Source organism: Sciurus carolinensis, chromosome 1 (genome assembly GCF_902686445.1).
Source record: "Sciurus carolinensis chromosome 1, mSciCar1.2, whole genome shotgun sequence".
NCBI lineage: Eukaryota > Metazoa > Chordata > Mammalia > Rodentia > Sciuridae > Sciurus > Sciurus carolinensis.
This window is the reverse complement of record NC_062213.1, coordinates 111,142,108-111,166,631: the sequence shown is the minus strand read 5'-3', so window position 1 is coordinate 111,166,631 and position 24,524 is coordinate 111,142,108. Positions and strand designations below refer to the sequence as shown.

Genomic DNA, 24,524 nt, shown 5'->3' with positions numbered 1-24,524 from the left:
GATTGAACCCAGGGCCTTGTGCTTGCGAGGCAAGCACTCTACCAACTGAACTATATCCCCAGCCCAACTGAGCTTTATCCCCAGCCCAGATTGCTTCTTTCTGCTTCCATTTCCCTCTACCCAGGATCAAGAAGCTGAGTTAGACAAACCCAGGAGTTTATACCTACATTCCTGCAAGCCCTTCCTCCTTTGAGCACCACAATAGGTCTGCTTTTGACAAGTTGAATTTATGTGCTTTACAGTGATGAATTTCATGCTATGGTGTATGACTCTGTGGATTGCCTCCCCAGACCCTGGCCCCTTCCTCAGTATGTACATACATACTGCTCTGGTGGCTCCATGTGACCAGTGCTGACAATGCCCATGTGCAGCTGAGAGTCCGGCCTCCCCCACAGATTGTGAGCTCCCCCAGGATGGCGTCTGTGCCTTCTGTTATTCCACTATCCCCCTACTTCCCTGCTTGGCACAGGGTAGACCTGCAGTACACAGCTGACTGTTGCCAAGTGCCAGGTTTGGTGCCCAACCCCCAGTGTTCCTTGGCAGATTGGGCACATATAGGGGAGCATGTGGGCATGTTGTTATGGGGGGCAAAGCAGTGTGGAGGACATCTGGAGACTGCTCACGTGTGCTGGGTGACCATCAGGGCCTTGGTGACTGGGGTGGGCCTGAAACCATTTGACAGACAGGAAGGCCTGGATGACAGTGTTGCTAACAGGACTAGGTTGTTGGCACAGCTCTCTGTGGGGTGCATTCGTCCATGTCCAGGCGTGGCTTTAATTCTCTTGCTAAATGCCCTGTCACTTGGAATTGAGATTGTGTCTGCAGTGAGGTTTAGGACAGAAAGATTCATTTATCATCTGGAATCTTTAGTAAGATTCTTTCTATCCTTTATGATCCTCCTGACTACGCTTTCCTGAACAGCTAATTTCTCTCCTGTTCCTCTCAATTAGCTGTGGATTAATGGAGATGCTGGTTAGACCCCCTCTCCCTGGAGAACTTCCAAGTTCTGCTTCCCTGGAGCTGCCCAGTGTGCTGCATCAGCATCTGGCTCAGATGTGGGCAGTCAGGGCCACTGGGGGCAAGCGAGCAGGGCCCATGACATCTGGGGTGGCTTCCCTGTGGGCAGGAGGGGTGTGGACAGATGTCCACAGAGTATTTCCTAAGGTGAGTGTGTCTGTCTGATTGTGATTTGATGTGTGCATTCCCGAGAGGCAGTGAGGTGTTCATCCATCTGTTTGTCTCTGAGCTGAACCTTGTGAGTGGGCGCATTGATATACATATGTTCCTCCCTTAGCATTTCAGGCCAGGGGAGTCCAGGAGAAAAAGGGTATGAATGAGCCAGTGTAGGGTAGGTCACAGGGATTAAAGGGCCCTGGGACTGGGGACAGTATGTGACTGAGACTGTGGGACCCTGTTACCAGCCCTTCTCTCATTCTGATCCTGTGCTCCAGACAGCCGCTGACACCCCTCCCCTCTCTCTGCAGGTGCCTACCTGGTGCCCTACCTGGTGCTGCTGATCATTATTGGCATCCCCCTGTTCTTCCTGGAGCTGGCTGTGGGCCAAAGGATCCGCCGCGGTAGCATTGGTGTGTGGCACTACGTGTGTCCCCGCCTGGGGGGCATTGGCTTTTCCAGCTGCATTGTGAGTCCAGGGCGGGGGAAGGCACTAAGCCAGAGACAGAGGGGCCACTCTTGGGTAGAGGTTTACAGGCCAGAGTCCTGGGCCAAGACAAGGGCAGCAAGGGGTCTCCCAACAGGAGAATTGCTTCCAGCTGGTATCTCAGGGCTCATATAGCGTCTCAGTTACCATATCTCCTACACTGGAAGTCAACCGCCCTGCCTGAAACAGTGTGTGATATTTGCAACTGAGGCAAAGGAGGCAATGCTGGGACATGTTCACAAGGCAGGCCCTGGGACGTCTCAGCCAGGGTCTCTGGGGACATATGGACCATTTCAGATACCTGTCTCTGCTAATTAGTCATCAGTTCCCCATGAGAGGGTCCTACCTGTTTCCTTGGGCAGACAGTATTTCTACTAGGCACATAGGTGACTAGGGAAGAAGCAGTCCTGGGGCTCAGGGCTCCCTTACCTTTGTGCTGTGCAAATGAACCAAGTTGGAGAACTCAGGAACCTTTAGGTCAACCCAGGAGATGTGAGGTTTTGGAACAGGAGGAGAGAGGGAGACCCCAGAATCCTGGGAGGGGAAGTCCGTGAGGCCTCCAGCTCAGCCACAGTCTGCAGATGAGGCTCTGCATAGAGCTCTAGGGGAACTGTGTGTCCCTTAAAGGCAAAGTCTACTGTTGCATATGCTCATACCTGGGGTAAAAACTGGAATCTGCTTCTGGAAGGGACTAAAGATTCCATCAAGCAGAATGGCAGGGCCAGCCCAAACCTGCTCCAGGCAGAGCCTGGGAGAGGGTCTGTCTGGCCTCTACTCGCCCACAGGGCATTGCCTTTGTGCAGGTTGATATGACCAGCTACAGTGCACTCTGCTGGGCTGACCATGGGTCACATGCAGGAGTGTGTGCTGGGTCTGCCTGTGCACTGAAAGCACCCAAGTAAAGGAAGCAGGTGTCTCCATCACTAGCCCCACACAGCCTGCTGGGTACTTGTCTGTTCTGTACACAGGTACTCAGGTGAAAGGGACCAAGCAAGGGACCCTTGGTTCTTACTCTGAACATCAGTCTTCCCACTGCCAGGCCCCTGGAAGGGACCCCACAGCATCTGCTCTGGATCAGATGCTGCAAATCTATGTCTATAAAACATCACTTTCAAAGAAACCCTTCGGACCTTCCATCAGAGTCCACATACTCTTATTTTAAATAAAACTCTGCCTGTAATCCCAGTGGCTCCAGAGACTGAGGCAGGAGGATCGTGTGTTAAAAGCCAGCCTCAGCAGCAGTGAGGCATTAAGCAACTCAGTGAGACCCTGTCTCTAAATAAAATAAAAAATAGGACTGAGGATGTGGCTCAGTGGGCGAGTGCCCGAGTTTAATCCCTGTTACCCTTGCAAAAAACAACCAACCAACCAAACAAAAACTCTACCAAGCTTAGTTATTTTGTTTCCAAGAAATGAAAAGGGATGTTTTTCTAGAGGTAGGCTACCAACAGAACCAAAGAGAGAGTAATATCCTGAGAGAAGGAAGGACATAGAAAACCAGCAATCCATAAAAATCTCATAAAGCACAACTGCCTGGGGCCATTTCCTATAAGGGTAAAAGCTACTCAACCTCTGTGGTCCTGGAGGGCATCTCTAATCAGAATCCTGAGTCATCAGGAAATGGTGGGGAAGGGATTCAAGTATTAGAGGAATTTCAAACTGGAAAGGATTAACATTTTAAGAGTCTATTTAAGTCAACTTTAATATCCAAAGAATTCTTTTGTGGGTTGCCTGAGTACCAGATGAATGGAGGATTGGGGCAGGTCCTTGCTGCTCTGTCTCATTCCTGGTCTTCCTCCTTTGTGACTGTGCTGCTGTGTTCAATGTCGTTGGCCTGTGCTGCTGGCCCTGGGTTTGAGTGCTGGGGTGGGCGTGGTATTGCCTTAACCTACAGCTTCCGTGGTCCCACCCTGGGTCTCCGTCCTCAGGTGTGCCTCTTTGTTGGGCTGTATTATAATGTGATCATTGGATGGAGCATCTTCTACTTCTTCAAGTCCTTCCAGTACCCACTGCCCTGGAGTGAATGTCCTGTTATCAGGAATGGGACCGTGGCAGGCAAGTATGGGACTCCTGAGGTACCACAGCTGGGGACTCAGCCAACTCTGTCTCTAGAAGGAGTCTCACAGGCTTACCACACAGATTTGGGATTTTGTTGACTTGTCACCTTGGACAAGTCACTTCACACCCTTGAGCCTCATTTCCCTTTCCACAGTGCAAATGATGTCTTTCTGACTTCTCCCATTGAGTCCTTAGAGGATTAAATAAAACGAGTGTAGTTGAAATGCTATAAATTGTGATTTTTATTTAGTTAGTATGATTGACATGCCAGTCCTACGAAGGACTGGATGATTATCCCACTTAGCAGATGGGAAAACTGAGGCCCCTGAAGCCACTTTCCTATGTTCACAGTATCTATTTAACCAATGATCTGGGATGAGAATCTAAGTCTCCAGGTCCCAATTTAGGACCTTTCCCAAGGACCTTTAGGCCAATTCAACCTCAACCCTTACTATCTCCTATGGACAGACATGGGCAGCAGGTGGTGTGGGTAGAATTCAGCCAGCTGAGCATGTCCTGTAGCCTCCCAGGCCCCATCAGGAAGTGCCATTCCCTGGGGTCTTCCAGATCATGGCTAACCCAGAATGAGCACAGACCCTTCCAGCTGCCCACCCTGAACAGAGGTCCAGCAGGAGAGGTGGCCCCATAGGCCTCACCACTGAGTCCTGTGGCCTCTGCTGCTGTTTCAGTGGTGGAGGCAGAATGTGAGAAGAGCTCAGCCACCACCTACTTCTGGTATCGAGAGGCCTTGGACATCTCTAACTCCATCTCTGAGAGTGGAGGCCTCAACTGGAAGATGACGCTGTGCCTCCTTGTGGCCTGGAGCATCGTGGGCATGGCTGTCGTCAAGGGCATCCAGTCCTCAGGGAAGGTGAGTTGGAGGAGGACAGCAGATAGACAGAGACAGAGGGCTGAGAACTCCAGTCACCAATGCAGGGTCCTTCAGTTGACTTGGGTTCTGGATGACTCAGGGTAATGGCATTGACCCCCAAAGGAAAGGGAGGGAGTAACGTCTGTGTTGTTGTCCACTGTGAACAGCACGCCAGGGATGGGCTTCCTGGAAATCATTGTCCTGACCCCTGTCTACCTTCATGCTCAGATAATCCAGTCCTGCCTTGCAGACATTAAAGAGAAGGAAGATAGAAGCATTGACTCAGAAATATCTGTTTAGATTCTAATCCCTCAGGTTCCCAAGCCAAATCCTACAGTCATTCTAAGTGATTTTTTTTGGGTGAAAACCAGCACTTTCCATGTCTACAACTATGGGGCTGTTTGAGCAGGTGTGTGCTCTGAATGAAGCAGGCCTTGGGAGGCCTGAGGGTAGTTCCATATCCACTCTGTCTTGGGGTACACACTGTCCAAGCCCACATACCATTTCTTAGCAGCTCAGATCCCTTCTGAAGAGGGCCCTTTCTTACTTGTCACCTATCAGTACTCATGCAGTGCCAGGGATGGAAAAGATGTTAGACATCCTATAGCCCTGTGCGCCCATTTTACAGATGAGGAAACTGAGACCCAGAGAGGGGAAGTGTGTCGTCTAATATCATGCAGCCAATTTGTCTCAGAGCTGGAACTAAAGCCTGATTGAGGTTTTGCGTTCTTTTCCAGACTTGACAAGCAAGGAAGCTAAACTCTGGAAAGGTGATATCATCCCAGCCTCTAATCTCTCCCTTCTTTGGAGGCCAAAATAGTAGTTGATGCTTCATGGAACTTATCAGTACAGCCACATATATGAACCCATTTGGTCCTCAATAACCTTATGCATTAGAAGTTTTCACACCCCTTTTAGAGATAAGGAAACAAAACACATCAAGGTTATGTCCATAGGTTAGAGGCCATGGCAACTGGTAGAGGCAGGCTCAGAACTCGGGCACATAGGTCAGTACATGCACCCTCTTAACCTTTACACCATCCTGCTCACACCACCCCCTGGGATTTGTTTCAGAGCAACAGAGGTTTTGTGATCATAGCCTTTGCCTGTGACTTTGCACCAGGCACATGGAGCAGTGGAAATATGCGAGACATGCATATGCAGCAATAGCATGGGCTCGGGCTCACAGGGCTAGGCTTCCTGATGGTCTTCAGTTGGGAGCCACGTCTGTGGCCTCTTGGATGTCTTCTGTCAAAGGAACTGTAAGGATAGGGGAGGCCCTTGAGTGGTCCAATCGGGGCAAGAGACTTGAGAAAATGAGGAGGAGAGCATAGGGTTCCCTTACCCCTTGGCAGCCTGGGGGATGGGGACCACTAGCCCAAACCATCAGTCCTTGGAAGGCAAGCAAGTCCCGGGTTCAACCATGCTGGCTCCAGCCTTTCCTGCTTCTGCTCCTGCTTGGGCTCAGGACTGGATGGGTGGTGGGTTTGGCCTGATGCCCAGGGGCTCCAAGGCTCTGCTTTCTGCTGTCTGGTATCCCAGGAGGCTCATGTGCCCCAACTGTGAGCAGGGAGGGGGATGGAAGCTACAGGAGTAGGAGGGGTTCTCCCTGATGGTGGGTCCCTGTCCTCTCTGCAGGTGATGTATTTCAGCTCCCTCTTCCCCTATGTGGTGCTGGCCTGCTTTCTGGTCCGGGGGCTGCTGCTGCGAGGGGCGGTTGATGGCATCCTACACATGTTCACTCCCAAGGTAAGAGCTGGGGTTCCCACGTGCCAGGGAAACACTTGACAGGCCCACTGCGCCTGGTCAGCTTCATATACTGGAATGCACACTGAGCACCTACTCTATGTGGGAACGGTCCTGGCTAGGCGCTGGAGGAATGCACAGGAAGGAGCCCTGGACCCTGTCTTCAAGGTTCCCAGGAGAGGGATGTCACATGGATTCAGGGAGGAGGTCCTGGAAGGAGGCTTAGGGAGCAGGTAGGATTTCAGTAAGTGCCAATAGGTCATTGTCTTTAAAGGAAGCTACATGAGCAAGGATGTGGGGCAGCACTGGGCATGCGTGAGGCAGTGGTAGGGAGTAGGTTTGGCTGGGACGTGGACTGGGGGCAGGGAGCTTCACTCCTTTATTCATTTGGGAAGGTTCATTTCATAGACCTGTGACATTAGGAACCAAGAAGATGCCTAAGAGGACACAGCTCTCCCTGGAAATCCCAGTTTGTACCCAAATCAGGGGAACAAGGTTGCTTGTTTATTAAAGATAAGCCAATAAGAGTGATTTTACCTTGTGGAACTCTTGCACACCTCCTCTCCATCCTCTCAAAAGCCCTGAGGAGACCAGCAGGATCTCTGCTTACCTTTCATAGAGGGCACGGACAAGGCACAGGTGTCCTGAAGGCGTACACCCAGCTTTCTGAAGGTGGTCTATCCTCACCCTGTGGTCTCACCCCTCTATGATGCTTCATAATACTTGGCACTGCTGGCATGAGTCGGTCCACTGGGGAATAAGAGCATTTCCAGTGCAGATTGACATGCCCTTCCAGTTGCCCCAAGCAATGTACATTAGCAGCCTCAGCTGGTCAGGCCGGGAAGTCCACCTCCAAATGCCAGCTGGTCAATAGCAGCCATCAGGGGCCTGCTGAGACTCCATCCCATGGGCTCAGGGTCAAAACTCAGCCAGGCCAGCTTGAGGCCTCCCTAAGTGCTCGGCAGTGCCTTCCGCCCGACACTAGCCCTTGCACAGACAGTGCATATACTTGGACATGAGGAGGAAAACCCAGATCCAACAACGTTTGAAGCCCCTAGTCACTCCTGCCTCCCCAACTATGCTGCCATGTGTAGGCTGCTGATGTTTGGTGAATGGCCATGGCCAGGGCACATGCCACCCCACAGTCACCACAATGCTCAAATTGGCCGGAGGCATCCTTGGACTGAGACTGAACATCTGAGGTTTCTGCATGAGTGCCTACAAAGGCCCACTGTGTGAGGCACTTAATGAACCTCCTGAGGCGTGAATGTGAATCCTGAGCCGTGTGGCAGGCTGTAGGGTTATTGTGAAAATGTGATATCTGACAAAGAAGAAAACATGCAAATCTATTTCTTTGGGGTAAGTGGCCATGAGCGGAAAGCCAACTGTTTTTATGAATCACTTCAACTATAGCTCAGAGTCATGGTCAGTGTAAAGTGTTCACTTGAGTCTTTGAGTTACATTTTACTGAGCTTTATGAGGGAATTATATGCTCTGGTGATGTTCATAAATGTGGAGATTCACAAAATCTCCAGATGGGCCCCTTGATGGTGTTAAGAGTCCCTGCTATGTAACTCTGGGTGGGAGCAGGCAGAACAGACTCACTGGGATCAGCCATGGTCCCAGCATATACAATGCTGCTCCCTACAGACTCAGACACTTTAAAAAATGACTCTTTAATTATGAAATATATCAGGCATATGAACACATATCTAATAATATAATTAACATTCTTAAGAAATGAAATATTACAGAAGCCATTAATATGCCTAACCCCACATCCCATTCCTTCCCCTTCCCAAAGATAACCACTGTCTTAATCTGTTCCTGCTGCTGTAACAAAATATCACAAACTAGATAATTTATGAGCAGTAGAAGGGCTGGGGATATAGCTCAGTTGGTAGAGTGCTTGCCTCATAAGCACAAGGCCCTGGGTTCAATCCCCAGTACTGCAAAAAAAAAAAAAAAAAAAAAATAATTTATGAGCAGTAGAAATTTATTGCTCACAGTTCTGGAGGCTGAGAAATTCAAGATCAAGCTGGTGAGGGCTTACTCTCAACTTCAAAGGTGGCACTTTCTCACGGCTCCTCAAGTGGTGGCAGGGTGAGGGAGTGCTCTTGAACTTCTAATATAAGGGCACTAATTCCATTCAGGGGGGAGAAGCCCTCACAACTTAATCACTACCCAGAAGTCCACCTCTTAATACTACCACTTTTGGTATTAGAATCTAACATGGGAATTTGGAGGGGCACCAACATTCAGACCATAGGGACCACTGCCCTGAATTGTGGGTTTATCCTACTAATACATTTTATGAAATTTGTTATACATATATGCATATGTATAAACTGTATAGTATCTGTGCATATTCTTAAACTTTACATAAATGGCACTATGTTATATGTATCCTGTGACTTGCTTCTATTTTTTTGCTTAACACTGTTTTTTTGAGATTTACCTATGTTGATTTGTGTACATGCATTTTCACTGCTGTAAAGTAGTCCCCTATAGGACTAAACTAAAATGTATTTATTCATTCTCTGGTTGATAAGCATTTAAGTGGTTTCCAGTTTTCACCATTGCTAATAAGGCTACGGTAAACATTATTACACAGGTCCTCCTATGCACAGATTTCTCCAGGGTATATATGTTTAAAGTGGAATTGCTGCCTCAAAGGTATGTGTATCTTCAATCAAAATGCTTTCCACAGTAGTTGATTCTCTTGACACTCCCACCAGCTGTATGTGAGTCCAAGTTGCTCCACATTTATCAGACTTCCATGTTTGCTACTCAGATGGATGTGAAATGGCTGCTGTGTACTCTGAACAACTGGGGCACTTCTTTCTCAAATCTTTTCCTGGATGTTCAGGAAACCATCTGAACCCACTTTAACATTTACGGAGGACAGATCTTTATGAGATGTGAGACTAAAAAAATCAAATCCAAAGGATTCTAAGAACTAGCACAATTCAGCCCTGGGCCCATCTGACTCTTTGGACCTCTAGGCCCAACAGAGCCTGTGGGCCTATCTTGACACTTGACACCTTGCCCATTGGGCAGCTCCAGGGTGCAGCTCCAGCTCCTTCCTTTGACTCTGGAAGGCTGTATTCCGGGGCAGGGGGCTAGGGTTAAAGGACCTCAGAGACTGAACTCCCTCATCAAAAGCTCCCAAACAGCCTACTGTTAGCTTGAGGCAAGTGAGTCCAGCTTGAGTGAGATTTTGGTTTACAAATCTCCCTGGGTCATCTGCAAAAGGGGCGAACCCACTCTCCAAAACAACTCTGTTATAGTCCATGCAGGCAAAGGACCACCACAGAACTGTGACTGTTTCATCCCAGGACTGGGGAGATTCTTGCTCTAGAATGGTGCTGTAGAGTACCAGGTCACAGACCACAGCTACCCAGGTTGGGCACTGGTCTTTGCATTTAGACCACAATGTGAATGAAATTCCCAGGGGTCATGCCATTTGGCAACCCAGGCAGAGTCTGAGGAAATTTTTGACCAGGGCATCTCAGAACCCATGTGGGAGAAATGTAGCCTCTCTGTGGATTATGTTAAATAACCTGGAAGGTCCTCCCTCCTATAAAGTTTTGTAACATCAGAAATAATCCTGGCTATAGGACCTGCACTTTGGGTCCATGCCTTCAAGCAGACAGATAGCAGGTATGATGACTGCAGTGTGGCCAGGACACCATGATGACCCATTTCTGCCTCTATGGGACAGTAACTGGTGCTAATGGCTAATAAACTTGAATTCCTCAGGCAGCTTTTCTCCTGATTACTTCTTTCCATCCAGTTACAAACCCAAGTCAGCATGGGGTACCATACAATTTGTCGTGATTTGCTCAACATTCAGTGGTGGATTATGGTGGGTTTTTTAACCCCCCAACTCTCAGGGAATGTTTATCAAAATTCCAATTGTTCATGACCTTTGGCCCAGCGATTCCACTTCTTGTAGATACTGGTCCTGTAGATGTACTCACATGTAAACAAAATGACCAGTTACAGTATTGTTTGTCGCAGCATTTATTTTAGTAGCGAAAGACCAAAAACACCCTAAATGCCTATCATTCATTTATTCATTTATTCAACAAAGGTTCACAGAGTGACTGGTATGTGCCAGGCACTATTCTAATTTCTGAGATTCAGCAGTGAACAAAGCACAGAAATTTCCCAGACCTCACAGAGCTTATATTCTGGTGGGAAGATGTGGATGAGATAAGAAAGAGTCGTTGTTGACTGTTGTTGCTAAGGAGAAACATATAGCAGAGAAGATGGATAAGGGCATTCAGGAAGAAGAGCTACAATCTTACATAGTGTGGTTAAGGAAAACCTCACTGAGAAAGTGCCATTTGGATGAGGGACTGAAGAAGTTGAGGGGATAGGCTAGGTGGAGATGTGAAGGTAGCTCATTCCATTCTGAACAGCGGACCCTGAGGTAAAGGGCTTGAGGCTGGAGTGTGTCATATATTCAAGGAGGCTGGCATGTCTGGACAAAACAAGAGGAGAGAGAAGATGGCTGTGGTGGGGAGACAGCTCATGAGGGACTAGGAAGCTTAGTAAGCACTTTGACATTGCCTATGTATGAACTGGGGCCACTGGAGCATTCTGGGCTGCTGACATGGTCTTAGCACTGAAGCCTCTTAGGAGGCTGCCATAGGGAATCTGAGGAAGGGAGGGGAGAACAGAGACACCTCTCTGAGGGGCATCCAGGTTTGGAGCAATGGGAATGGGGAGGTGGTTGGGTTGAAGATGCCCTATGGGTGCAGAGACTTTGCTGTTGGACTGGATGTGAGATGTGGGAGGAGGAAGGAGTCAAGGATGACTGAGGTTTTTTTCCAGAGCTACTGGAAGGATGGAATTGACATTCAGGGAAATGGGGAGGACGGTAGAAGGAGCAGATGTGGTGGGGAACATCCAGAGAACTGTTTTGGACATGACAGATTTAAAATGTCAAATAGATAGCCAGGGGAGATGCTGGAAGGATTGCGACATATGAATCTGGAGGTCAGGGTGGAGGTACAAATTTGAGAGGCTGAGGTAATAGAATTGAAAGCCATGGATTGGTTTATCATCACCTGGAGAGTGAACCTTGCCAGAGAAGAGGTGTGAACACTGAGTACTGGGGACCTTGGGTTCAGAAGGGATAGCTGGTGATTTGGGAAGAGGAGGAGGAGGAGGAAGAGGGGAAGGAAGGGAGAAACGGTGGAGGAAGAACAAATAGCTGTGTCCCAAACTGCTGAGGCCAGTTGGTGAGGACTAAGAAATGACCCACCACTTGGCAATGGAGGTGTCACTGGTGACCCTGACAAGAGCCATTTGATGGACTGCTGGAGGTAAAAATAGGTAATGGGTTGAAGGTGGAATGAGAGGTAAGGAATTAGAGACAAATAGTAGAGATTATGTATTTTTAGTTTTGCTATAAAGGGAAGCAGAGAAAGGAGAAATGGGGTGTTAGCTGGAGAGGGCCACGGAGTCAAGGGTGTTATTTCAGAATTTCATATGATGATGAAAATAGTCTATCATACACTGCTGGTGGGAATTTAAAATGGTGCAACAGCTTTGGAGAACAGTCTGGTAGTTCCTCAAAAGGTTAAACAGAGTTAGCATATGATCCAGCAATTCCACTCCTAGGCCCATAGCCAAGAGAACTGAAAACATATGTTCACACAAAAGCTTAAACGTGACTGTTCATAGCTGTATGAGTCATAATAACCAAAAAAGTAGAAGCAACCCAAATGTCCATTAACTGATCAATGGGTAAACTAAATGTGGTATAACCAAACAATGGAATATTATCCAGCTGTAAAAAAGAAGTGCCGGTACTGGCTACAACATAGATGAACCCTGAAAACATTAAGCTAAGCAAAAGAAGCCAGATACCAAAGACCAAATAGTGTATAATTCTAATTGTATGGAATGTCTAGAGTAGGTAAATCTAGAGACAGAAAGATGATTAGAGGTTGCTTAGAACTGGGCTTGAGGGCTGAGTGTGGTGGCACATGCTTGTAATCCCAGCAGCTTGAGAGGTTGAGGCAGAAGTATCTCAAGTTCAAAGACATCTTCAGCAACTTATTGAGACCCTAAGCAACTTAGTGAGACTCTGTCTCTAAATAAAATACAAAGAAGGGCTGAGGATGTGGCTTAGTGGTTAAGCACCCCTGAGTTCAATTCCTAGTACCAAAAAAAAAATAAAAATAAAAATAAAAATAAAAAGAACTGGGCTTGAGAGGAGGTTGGGGAGATTTGGGGAATGACTGTTAATGGGTTGTTCTTTGGGGAGCAACAAAAAGTTCTAAATTGATTGTGGTAATGGTGGAGCAACTCTGATAGAGTAAAATCATTTAATAGTGCACTTCAAAAAATCCAAAAAAGAGGGGGAACGTGATGTTCAAGGGGCGGAGAGTAGCAGCAGGGACAGGCCTGGGTGGTGGAGCTGGTCTTAGCTAGGAGCACAGGCAATGCCACAGCAGTGGGAGGGAAGGGCCAGCCCCTGGTGCCAGTGCTGCTGTGGGAAGAGCTGCGCGGAGTTCTCATTGCCAGGATTCTCTTCTGATGGCATCCGCCTCCTCAGCGAAATAGGAAGCAAGGTGATCAACTGAGGGAAAGAATGGAGGAGGAGGAGGCAGCGGAGGCCTAGGAGGCACCAGTGTGAGGTAGCTGTGTGCGAGCCGGGGACGAGTGGACAGGTGCAGTACTGAGGGCTGGCTAGCCGACAGCGCTCAGGGGTACTCGTGAACTCAGCCAGCGTGGCCACTGCTAGCCCTTCAATGACCCAGAAGTGGCTTTCCACACTTGAGCATCTTTGACACCAGGCTGCTTCCCACAATCAGCGAGGTACCTAAACAGGTGTACGTTTGACAGTGGGTGGTCTCACTAAGGGCTGGGCTATGTATATATACTCAACTAGACCTCCTTACGATCCTGGACATAGGTACTTTTAGTATTGCTTATTCACAGATTAGACAATTGTAGGATGGGGCTGAAGTGAGCAGGGACAGGGGGACAGATTGCCAGGAGTCCTGGGCCTCTGCTGGGTCCTAACTCAGCATATTGGGGGAGAGAAAAGGATGGGCAAGAAAATACCCCAGGAGCAAGGAGAACTCCATGGAAAATTCTGGTGTGAACAGTAGGGGGAAAAGGAGGAATACACACACATGCACACACACACACACACACACACGTGTGTGTGTGTATTGTAATATATATGCTTTTATATATTGCTGGTACATGCATAAGCTCTGTTGGAGGGGTACATAGGAAGCCGATGTCGTGGTTGCTTCTGAGGAAGGAGAACTGGGCTCCTGGGAGCTGAGGTGAGGAACAGGAGATCTCAGGACAAAGGGTGTATGTTATTTCCCTGAAAGTTCCAAGGGCCTAAGAATAGGGGTTAATAACCCTAACCCACTGCTGGAGCAAGGGCGTCTCAGCAGGAAGATGAAGGTGGCCCAGTCTGGTGATCAGAGGGTGGGCTCTGGAGCCACATGCTCTAGTCCAGATCTCAGCTCATCACCCAGCAGCTAGACAAGTTCCTTGATCCTCAGGACCTTCATCCACAGCTATGGATGGGCTGAACAATGGCACCCCTGCCCGGGGTTGTCAGGAGAGCTGGTGGGCCTCCTCCTGGCAATTGGAAAGTGCACGGTAAGCATTAGCTATTATTATCCTCATTCCTCATGAGGGTGACCCTGTTCTCCAGCAGTGGGGACCTGGCACTCCAGTGCCATCTGCTGTCTCGTGGCCCCATCTGGCTTCACATAGGCAGGTGCTGCAGCGGTGCTGGGAAGTAAGGGTGTCACGCTCCAGCTCAGGCTAGGGCTCAGCAGCTGCTTGTGGATTCAAAAAGCAGCTTCATGCTGATGAGTCAAATGCCATGAAACACCTTGTTCCCTTGTGCAAGGAAGTGACTCAGTCATTGTACCACGGAAGCAGCAGGAAGCCATTCAGAGAGGGCACCAGGAGAAGGGTGTGATGTGAGTTTCTTATATCTGGAGGGGAAAGCCCATTTCCCACTCTCCTTGCATTCACTTCCTTATGTCCGCAGGGGCCCTGGGGCATCCTGAAGTGGGCCATGAGTTCATCCTCTGTTGACACTTGCTGAAATCATGCACCATCACTCCAGGAATCCTGGCAAAACCCCCTTTACATTCAAGGAACAACAGCCATTCTACTGAAGGACCTGACTCAGTTTACCCCCAGATTAGCATTGGGTGTTTGTGTTCCTCTCCTTCAACTGCAGCCTGGAAATGGGGGACACCAAGGGACACTCCTACGGAGCACTTCCCACCTTGAAGGCCAAGCTTTGGCACTCTCAGGTGCTTTCCTGGGGCTTTATCAATGTTGGATTTGAATCTATCAATTTCCTTCAAAATCTTCTAGGGGTGGACGTGGGTGAGATGTAGAGGAGACAAGATTGTCCAGGTGTTGATAACGATTAAAGTGGGGTAAGAGTATAGTAGGTGTTCATTATATTATCATCCCTACTTTTGCTTGATTTTATGATAGTCCATAATTTTTTAAAAAATGGGAAAACAATGATAAATCATGCCATCTTAACAACAACAACAAATTTTTTGTTTCCATCCAAGATCATTGCATACACAGTAATCCTACCCTGTCCTTTTAGAAATCCTCCAAGCTCTTGGACCAGCACTGAGAGGGCAGTTTGGGACTGTGCTGGTATTCCATTTGTGAAATTTGACCCTGAACAGTGACTGGGGCTAGGGATTTATCCACATTCTTGTTTCAGGCCGAGGGAGTGGCAAGACTCCTAATGGTGGCATGTGTTTGGGTCTCACAGTTGGTCTGGACCTTTTTGTAAAATCTGTAGTAATGTTTGAGATAGATCAAAAAGAAATCATTACCAAAGATGAAGGGAGGGAAGGAGTATTAAAATATCTGTGTTAGTGTGATTATGCACCTGCTTCAGAATATCTGAAGATGAAGAGAATGCTACAGAATGATGGAAGTGTCAGCTCTTCATACACAAGTTTGCTTAAATTATTGAGCGTAAAGATTGGGTGAGCCAATATATCCAGTCAATAAGATGGTACTTTTAATAGCCACTAAGTTCTGATCCAAAAATTAAATGTTATAGCTCACATATAGAACCAGATGTGGCTTCAAAGACCTAAATCAGTTGTCAATTAAAAATTGATTGAAAATTTAACAATTATCAGTTAAACTAGGTAGATCACATGTCTAGCCAGAATTTCCCCCTTAAATGAAATTTATCAAGTTAAATGAAGAAATGATCAATGTTTTTAAAGAGAAAATGAGAATAATCTTAAATGCCTTATAATCTTATAAATGTTCTTTCTACTGTATTATGAAGTCAATGGTTGATTAAGTTTATGTACAATAACAAACTTCTCTTTTAAAATAAATAAATGGCTGGACATGGGGGTGCATGCCTGTAATCCCAGCAACTCAGGAGGTTAAGGCAGAAGGATTCCAAGTCTGAGGCCAGTCTCATCAAGTTAGTGAGACCCTGAGCAAATAGCAAGACCCTGTCTCAAAATAAAATATAAAAAGGGCCGAGGATGTAGTTTACTGGTTGAGCTTCCCGAGTTCAATCCCCAATACCACACACACACACACACACACACACACACACACACACACACGCTCGTGCATGCGCGCACTCACACAATATATTTGTGTGTTCCATGTAAGTGAAATATAATGAAATTTATTTTAAATCACTAAAATGTAATGGAAATATGCAGATGAGGCTTACTAATACATTAAAATTGATGAAAATAAAAAAAATAAAATAAAATATCTGTGTTTTACAAAGTAGAAAAGTTTAGAAACACATCTTAGACCCAAAGGACAGGTACCACGTCACAGCCCCTTGTCTGGCCCTTCCCATGCAGCTTATAACCTCAACAGATCACGTCAGCTTTTTGTCTGTCTCTTGCTCCCCACTCTTTCCTTCTTTTATATGTGCTAGGCACAAGTTCACAGGGACACGAACATGGTCTGGGCTCCAGCCCTGAGTGTAAACTACCTGAAGACAGACAGTTGTGTGAGGTGGGTATTGACTGTTGAGTGCCTAGGGCACTTGACTAGATCTGCCAGTCAGGAAAAACTTCAAAAAGAAGTGTATTTGTGCTGGGTTTTGAGAAGTAAATAGGAGTTCACCAGAGAGGGATTTGGAGGAAGGGAATTCCAAGCCTGGAAGTATGAAAGACCACAGTGCTTTTGATGAGGAGTAGGTTCACTGCATTTAATGTTCAGAACACAAAAGAGTGGAAAAAAAATTTCCAGAAGACAATGGGGAGTCATGGGGCACCCATGAGTTCTTTGTCTCAAACTGCTCTCTTACAAAATTGCCTCTCCTTCCTAGTTGGAATTCACTAACTTGCCCTTGACTCTCCCACTAGGCTCTGGTTTCTAGCCTGAGTGAAGTGTTCAGACCCCAGAAGAATGAGCAAACTGTCATAGTGGATACATGTGAAAACCTGTGAAGGCCGGTGTGCCTTCCAGGTGCATATGGTCCCTCCCCCCATTGATGGAGCCTTTAGGGAGGATCATTAAAAAAAACAAACAAACCCTCACCCAGTTGGGTGTGGTGATGCATGCCTGTGATTCCAGTGACTTGGGAGGCTGAGGTAGGAGGATTGCAAGTTGGAGGCTGCCTCAGCAGCTTAGCAAGACCCTATCTCAAAATTAAAACTAAAGAGTACTGGGGTTGTGGATCTGTGGTAAAATGTTCTCTAATACCAAATAACAAAAGCAAACAAAACAAATGGGGAAAACAAAACAAAACAAAACAAAACTCATGCAAAAAAGAAGAGTTACAGAATTCCTTTCTCAGGGGAACTATGATTATTTTCTTCTTTTCTGTAATCTCTAAATTTTTATTAAGCACAGTACAGGCCCCTATTTCCTTACTCACAATACCAAAATCCAAATTGCCTTGAAAAACAGTAGTTGCTGTGCTTTGGTTTTGTTCCCCAGAACTCTTTTGGAGGCAGACGACCTGTGCAGATGTGAGGCTATTTATAGTCCTTATTGATTCACTTGGTGTGAAGATTCATATTTCGTTGCAGAAGTCCTAATGTATTTGATTATAGGGCGCTGCTCTGGACCCACTGGGGGTGTGATGTAATTTTGTGGCATATGCACCATATTACTTTCCTAAAATAAAATTAGAAATCAAAGACTAAAATCCAAAACCAGTGTTCCTCCAGGGCTTGGGTTACCTCTATAAAGAAGATAACGTTTCACCTTACCTTAAAATCCAGAGCCTCCGTCTGGGGATGTGGCTTAGCATGTGTGAGGCCCTGGGTTCCATGCCCAGTAGCAAAAATCCAACAAAACAAAACAAAACAAAACTCAGACCTCCACGTGTGCAAGCGTGGTGAGCCTGACAGTGCAGATAACCCTGCGCCACTTCCGTGGCCATCTGTCTCCCTTGCTCCACCATGACCGTTGGAACCGACCCACCCGCCTGAACCCTCTCTCCTCCTCTCCCTCATCACAGCAGATGAGTTCATCTCCTGCTGTACAAGGTAAACAGAGGTCACCAAGTCAGAAGCTCTCTCCACCTACAGAGGCAGAAACTGAATGTACAAACCTGCCTGCAGATGCCCCTCCTGTCCCCCTTCCCTCTCTAACTAATGGGTAGCCAGGTTCCCAGAGAGGCTCTTATGGAAGACAGCCCCACCCCACCCCCACATCCCTGCCCTCCATCAGCTTTTAAATATGGTGTGGTGAAGCTACACCATCCAAAACGAAGGCCAGATGACAGGCAAATGAACCGTCCTCACTGACTCCATGACCTCCTCCTGATAATGGCCTTCTCCCTTCCATTCCAAGGTTGGCTTCTCCAGGGACTCGCCTATGTATTACCTCTACTTCCTCTGCTCTGCTTCCTGCCTCTCCTCCTTCACCTGACTTCCAGACCCTCAAGCCCTGAACTGCCCTCCTGGGGCCTTCTTGCTCCTGACTCTCTCCCTTGGCAGCTGCCACTGGGCAGCACTGGCCTTTCCTGCTCGCTGCCCTACCTGAAATTTCCTCCCGCCTGCATCTCTTGCTTCCTTGGAGAAGGTCCTTACTTTTCCCTGCCTTAAACTTTATAGATTGACTGGCTCTGGCTGGCCTCTTCTCACTCTCCATCCACTGCGTGCTATGCACAACCTCCATCTCTAGCTGTGCTCTCCCCTCTAATCCGCAGACTCATTTGTCCAGCTGCCTGCTTGGCAGCTCCTCCAGGATCTTCCCCCGCCACCTGCCCCGCCACTTTTTGGTACTGGGGATTGAAGCCAGGGCATTTTACCACTGAGCTGCATCCCCAGCCCTTTCATTTTTTATTTTATTTTAAATTGCTTAGGGCCTTGCTCAGATGCTAAGGCCAGCTTCAAACTTGTAATTCTCCTGCCTCCCAAGCCGCTGGGATTACAGGCATGCACCACTGTACCTGGCTCTCCTGCGGGATGTCTTAAGGACACATTAAGCGCAATCTTTGCAGAGCTAATGTCTTGTCTGCCCTGTGCAACCCCAGAAACCTGCTCCTCTTCCTGTTCCCATTTCCACATGCTCAGTACGCAGGCCAGAAATGTGGCTGTCACCTTGTCCTTTTCCTCTCCAGCACCCCCCTTCTCCAATCCATCCCTGAGGTCTTTTTGGTTCCTCCTGCTTCAGCTCCTCCATCAGCAGCACCTGCCCCTGGGCAAAGCCACCACCTCCTGCCTCCTGGACCCCAGATGGTGCTTCCTCACGTCTCATTTGCTCATCTCTTTTGGAAATGCACATCTGATTATGTCCTTTCTTCTTCAACCCCTTGGTGGTTTCCTGGATCAAGAGCTTTCTTAGGATAAAGGCAGGAAATTCCTCCAGACCTTTGACTCCTCCGCCTCTCCCAGCCTCACCTGTCCCCTCTCCTTGTCCCCATGTGAGAGCCATACTGGCCACCTCCATTTCCCTTTGCACACCTCCCTCTGTGCCACCTCTGCCCAAGTGCTTTCCCAGCCCCCACCGCCCCCGTCAGCCGTCTGCCTCCCCGGCCTCCTGGCTCATGCCGACCCTCTGCTACAGGCTCTCTGAGCACTGGCTGCCTGGCTTCACAGCCCTTGTCACATTTCCAGTTTAGCATCTGTTGGTGGGATCATTTGACCAATGTCCATCTCTCCAGCTGGAGCATAAACTCCCCAAATGCTGGGACCCTGCTCACTTTCACTCCTGTGGTTTTCTGCCTTGAGAAACAAACACTAAAAGAAAAATGGATGTAAAAGGCTTTGGAAATTGCCCACATCACTCAGATGCCATTGTGGTTCAGGCCCTTGTCAGGTCTAAGGGCAGAGAGGCTTAGGTAGGGGCTGCCTCTGTCCAGGAAGTGTCTAGTCTGTGTGTCAAGTGGTGCAGTGAGGTAAGGGGCTTCTGTGACCTGGAGCATGTAGATGTGTGTGGATAAGCCTTGGACCTCTTTTTTCTGAGAAAGGGGAAATTGGGTAGGCAGGAGGCAGAGAAAATGTCAAGGAGACTTTGGTGTTTGCAGTTCTTGTACTGTTGTAAAGGCTGTTAACTGCACAATTTTAGGAGGTAGCAATCACACCATCATCTAAATGAATGGCACTCCCTAGAGCTGTGTACTACAAGACCATATATAATGGCTTTGGCCATGTTCCTTAGTCTAACAGCTCCATGACAAGAAAGATAGCAGTTAAAATTAACTGAGAATTTATGATGTAGGCGTTTAACATTTACTTTATCTTACTTAGGCCTCACGACAATCCTCTGAAGCTGATGCTTTTGTTATCTGTGTTTTGCACTTGGGGAAACTGAGGCTTAGAGGAATGAGGTGAACTGCCCAAGGTCATACAACAGCTTCTTACTCCCAGGCCATGCTGCTTCTGAACTCAGTGGAGGCTGAGGAAAGGGGGTGTGGAGGGAACCCCCTGCACGTGAGTAAATCTGTCTCTTTCCTCCCCTACCCCACAGCTGGACAAGATGCTGGATCCCCAGGTGTGGCGGGAGGCAGCCACACAGGTCTTCTTTGCCCTGGGGCTGGGCTTTGGTGGTGTCATCGCCTTCTCCAGCTACAACAAGCAGGATAACAACTGCCACTTCGACGCCGCTCTGGTGTCCTTCATCAACTTCTTCACCTCGGTGTTGGCCACCCTCGTGGTGTTTGCTGTGCTGGGCTTCAAGGCCAACATCATGAATGAGAAGTGTGTGGTCGAGTAGGTGGCTTCTCTCCCCGGTCCTTCCTCCCCTGTTCACCACAGCCAGGATTGGGCAGGTGGCCACGCAGGGAGATAGTCCCCTCCACTCCACTGAGCAGTGAGAGGCACGCAGCATTGTCTGTCCCCGGCCCTGGCTCACAGGGGCAGGCTCAGAGCTGTTTCTGTCAGTGGCTGTTGGGGTCCTGCCTGGGTGTCTGAGAGGTGCCCCAGGACCCCACACCTGCCTTCCTACTTAGTCTTCTCCCCTTTGTTGGCAGGAATGCTGAGAAAATCTTGGGGTACCTCAACTCCAACGTTCTGAGCCGGGACCTCATCCCACCTCATGTCAACTTCTCCCACCTGACCACCAAGGACTATGCAGAGATGTACAACGTCATCATGACCGTGAAGGAGGACCGCTTCTCAGCCCTGGGCCTGGATCCCTGCCTCCTGGAGGATGAGCTGGACAAGGTGTGGGGACAGGCTGCCCTTCCCAGGATAGGCAGGACACCAGGGATGGGCCATGGGTGGCTTGGGCACCGGCCTTGGAAAGCCCACTGACTCATAAGTTCCCATGGCAGGTGAGGACCTGTTGTGCGTCCAGAGGAAGAGAGAGGGAGAAAGGTGTCAGCCAGTTGTGTCCTAAACTAGGTGTGAGTCTAGACGAGAGGCAGAGGCACACACAGGAACCACAGAAACCACAATTGGTGTGGGGTGACTTCCTGTTTATTGGATGGACTTCTGTAAAATGCACTGTACTCCTGTGTGAAATAAGTGCTCACATTAGTGTCTTCCCTTTGCTCTCCATCTCCTGTGAACCTCATGGTAGCTCTGAGCTGGGTATTAGTATTGTCCCCTATTTTACCAATGAATCGTCTGCAAGTTGGGGGACTCAATCGAGGTCTCAAGTAATAAGTGGGCAAGCCAGGTTGAAATCCAGATCGGATCCAGAGCATGGGTTCTGGCACTCTCCTTGAACCTTCTGTCCCCTCACCCAGCTGTCCCCACTCCCACTGCCATGGCCACGATGACCTTAGATGGAAAGATATTGTCCCCTCATTAGCTGACACCCAAGTTTGAACACTGTTTCTATTTGTATTTGCATAGCTGAGCACTTTGCAAAATGACTGTTAGAAGGGGGGTCACCAGACACACCACAGGGTCCTGACTAGTACCGGGGCATACATGGGGCAGGGACAGCTCCCCTAGCCTGGGCCAACTGTGCCCTTCTTCCTGGGACCAGAAATTTCCTCTAGATCCTGCCTGCTCCATGTCAAAGGTCAGCTCCATTGGACCAAAGGATCTGTGTTCATATCCCCGACCCCTTCCCAGTGGATCAAGAGCAAATGGGGCCAATCTGGGGACCCTTGGCTGTTTTTTTCCCCAGGTGATGAGTAGAAGACAGGACATGCCCTTCCATGTTCCATGAAAGCCTGCCCCATTCTTGTGGGTATGGCTTTGTTCTCTGAATAAAACTAGGGTTATAACAGTTCTTTCATACCCTACAAACTGAATAGTATCCAAATGTCAAGAATCACACACTCGCTCAGGTGGGACACGTGTTCCCTCACAATCACTGGGCATCACAGGGACAATCTGGCAGAGATATCAACAGCAGTGTGTGGTCAGGTACCCACAGAGCAGGGACCCAGGCATTCAAGCAGCAGTTTCCAAGCTTGTCTTCCTAATAATTGAGTCACCTGTGGGGCTTTGTAAAGCCCCAAAGCAACGTCACCACAGACCAATTAAATCATTGTCCATGGGAGGTGACTTAGGCATCAGGGATTTTAAAGGCTCCAATTTGCTTCCGGTCACCATGCCTGAGGCCATGGCATTAAGGTCTGGAGTTCAGAAGCTCAGCTGGGAGCAGCAAGGGTGGCTGGGGCGATCAGGGAAGATGTCTCAGAAGGGCATGGTCTTGTGCTGGGGTGTTCCTACACATGAGCAAATTCATCTGAATGACCGTTATCCTCGTGCCACCTGTAGATTCCAGCTCCCCACCCTGGAAGTCCAGTATTGGGACTTATACCCACCACAAGGAGATTCTGATGCCCACTAAGTTTAAGACCACAGACCCAAACCAACAGGATTCAGGGGGAGGTGGGGAATCCCTGTGGAAGAGGGAAAGGTGATTCCTAAAGCTCCCAGGGCAGTGGTGAGGCAGCAGGGGTTTCCCAGGTGGGGTGGCCCTCACAGGCCCTTGCTCTCCTCCCTACCCTCAGTCCGTACAGGGCACAGGCCTGGCCTTCATCGCCTTCACAGAGGCCATGACTCACTTTCCTGCCTCTCCATTCTGGTCCGTCATGTTCTTCCTGATGCTTATCAACCTGGGCCTGGGCAGCATGATTGGGACCATGGCGGGCATCACCACACCCATCATTGACACATTCAAGGTGCCTAAGGAGATGTTCACAGGTAACTCTTCCCTGCAGCCCCACCCAGTCCCACAGCTGCCCACACAGATACGACAACCAGGTTTCTGTTCTCACTTCAGAAAATCTGGGTTCTGACTGGGTCATTCAGACTCGGTGCCCCTCCCCCATCAGGATAAAGCAAGAACCTGGCTATGCCACTTGGCCGCCAGCACTTATGGGCCAGGAGGACAAAGCTCTTTGGAAGTTTGGGCCAACCCTGAGCTAGGAGCTAAGACCCTTACTTGGGTTCACTTGCCCCGCTTCCTGAGGGTCTGCTGACTCATCTTAGGCAGGGGTGCCCCCTCTCAGTACTGGCTCTGCGCCCTGTTCCGTCTTCTCACTCCTGGTTCCTGGCTATGTCTACAGTTCCCCTCTGCCCCTACTGAGTTGAGCTGGGCTCTCAACCTGCCTCCCAGTGAGGAGCATCTTGCTGTTCTCAAATGGGGAAACTGAGGTGGAGAAAGGGAGCCTGGGAACAATCAGAGGAATCATTTAAATTCAATGCAGTAATCAAGTGGAGAAGCTGCTCAGGAGCAGGGGCTATGCGAGGGGCAGGACTGTGGGAGAAGACAGGAGATCCATACCTTCCTCAAGATGCTCCTGCCTGGCAGGTGGGGAGCTCAGCACCTCAGTGTTGGGTCCCTCCTGCAGGGCTGTACCTGCTGGGGTAGCAGTGTGATGGGAGGGACCTGGGTGCCCCTCAGACCCCCAGGGCCCTGCCCACCCTGCACCTTTGCCCCCACACCGGCCTCCCGGCTCTCTGTAGTGGGCTGCTGTGTCTTTGCATTCTTCGTGGGGCTGTTGTTCGTCCAGCGCTCTGGAAACTACTTTGTCACCATGTTTGATGACTACTCGGCCACCCTGCCACTCACCGTCATCGTCATCCTTGAGAACATCGCTGTGGCTTGGATCTATGGAACCAAGAAGTAAGGGGGACAAGTCAGGGAGAGGTGGGGACTGGAGGGTCCTATCCCATCATGACTTCCTGAGAGTCCTATGTTCCCAGTGTTGCTTGCAGATGGGGCAGCACTTTTTAGCACTGGGAAGCTGAGGTCTAGATAGGGTCATGGCTGCCCAGGTCTGTTGGTTAGTAAGAGCCAAAGTCAGGCTGAGGTCCTGGGTTCAAGTTCTGATACCAGCCTAAATTTTCTTAAATTACCACAGCCCCTTTTCTGAATACCAGCCCTTTATCAGAATTCTGTTAAGTTTGTTAAGCACTTGGTGGGGGCACCAGGGTCCCCAGTCCTCAAAGAACTTGTAGATTTCAGCAGCCTAATTCACAAATTGTGATTTGGGCCCCAAATTTGGGCTCAGACAAGGTACGAGAATTCAGCAATAAGAAAGGATAGAGTCTCGTCCTGACCCTAAGGCAGACCTCCGTCACTGCCAACTCATGGCCTCATTCCTCCTTTAAGGAAAAATTGATGTCCTTAAGAAGCTCCAGGACTAGGCCTCTCCTACACTCTCAGCTCCAGAAGTAGCCTCACTGTCCTTCTCCTGGGCAAGGCCCAGGACCTCTGGGAACCACTCAGTCTGGCCCTCCCTGATGCCTGGGCCTAGATTGGGAATGGGGGCTCTCGCACAGGGAGTGGCCTGCTTCTTAA

At 48.8% G+C, this 24,524-nt stretch overlaps 1 protein-coding gene and 1 non-coding gene across 2 annotated transcripts in view; both read left to right on the top strand.

Moving 5' to 3' along the window:
- Positions 1–24,524, top strand: part of Slc6a17 (solute carrier family 6 member 17) — a 50,064-nt gene that overhangs the window by 19,952 nt on the left and 5,588 nt on the right. Inside the window, exons 3-10 of the mRNA XM_047518000.1 lie at positions 1,485–1,642; positions 3,589–3,715; positions 4,408–4,589; positions 6,228–6,338; positions 20,283–20,524; positions 20,785–20,977; positions 22,729–22,921; positions 23,687–23,846. Of these exons, the coding sequence (XP_047373956.1) occupies positions 1,485–1,642; positions 3,589–3,715; positions 4,408–4,589; positions 6,228–6,338; positions 20,283–20,524; positions 20,785–20,977; positions 22,729–22,921; positions 23,687–23,846 (1,366 nt within the window). The remainder of the gene's footprint in view (positions 1–1,484; positions 1,643–3,588; positions 3,716–4,407; positions 4,590–6,227; positions 6,339–20,282; positions 20,525–20,784; positions 20,978–22,728; positions 22,922–23,686; positions 23,847–24,524) is intronic.
- On the top strand, positions 8,217–8,290 carry Trnam-cau (transfer RNA methionine (anticodon CAU)). Its single transcript has one exon. It is a non-coding gene; the product is annotated as a tRNA-Met (tRNA).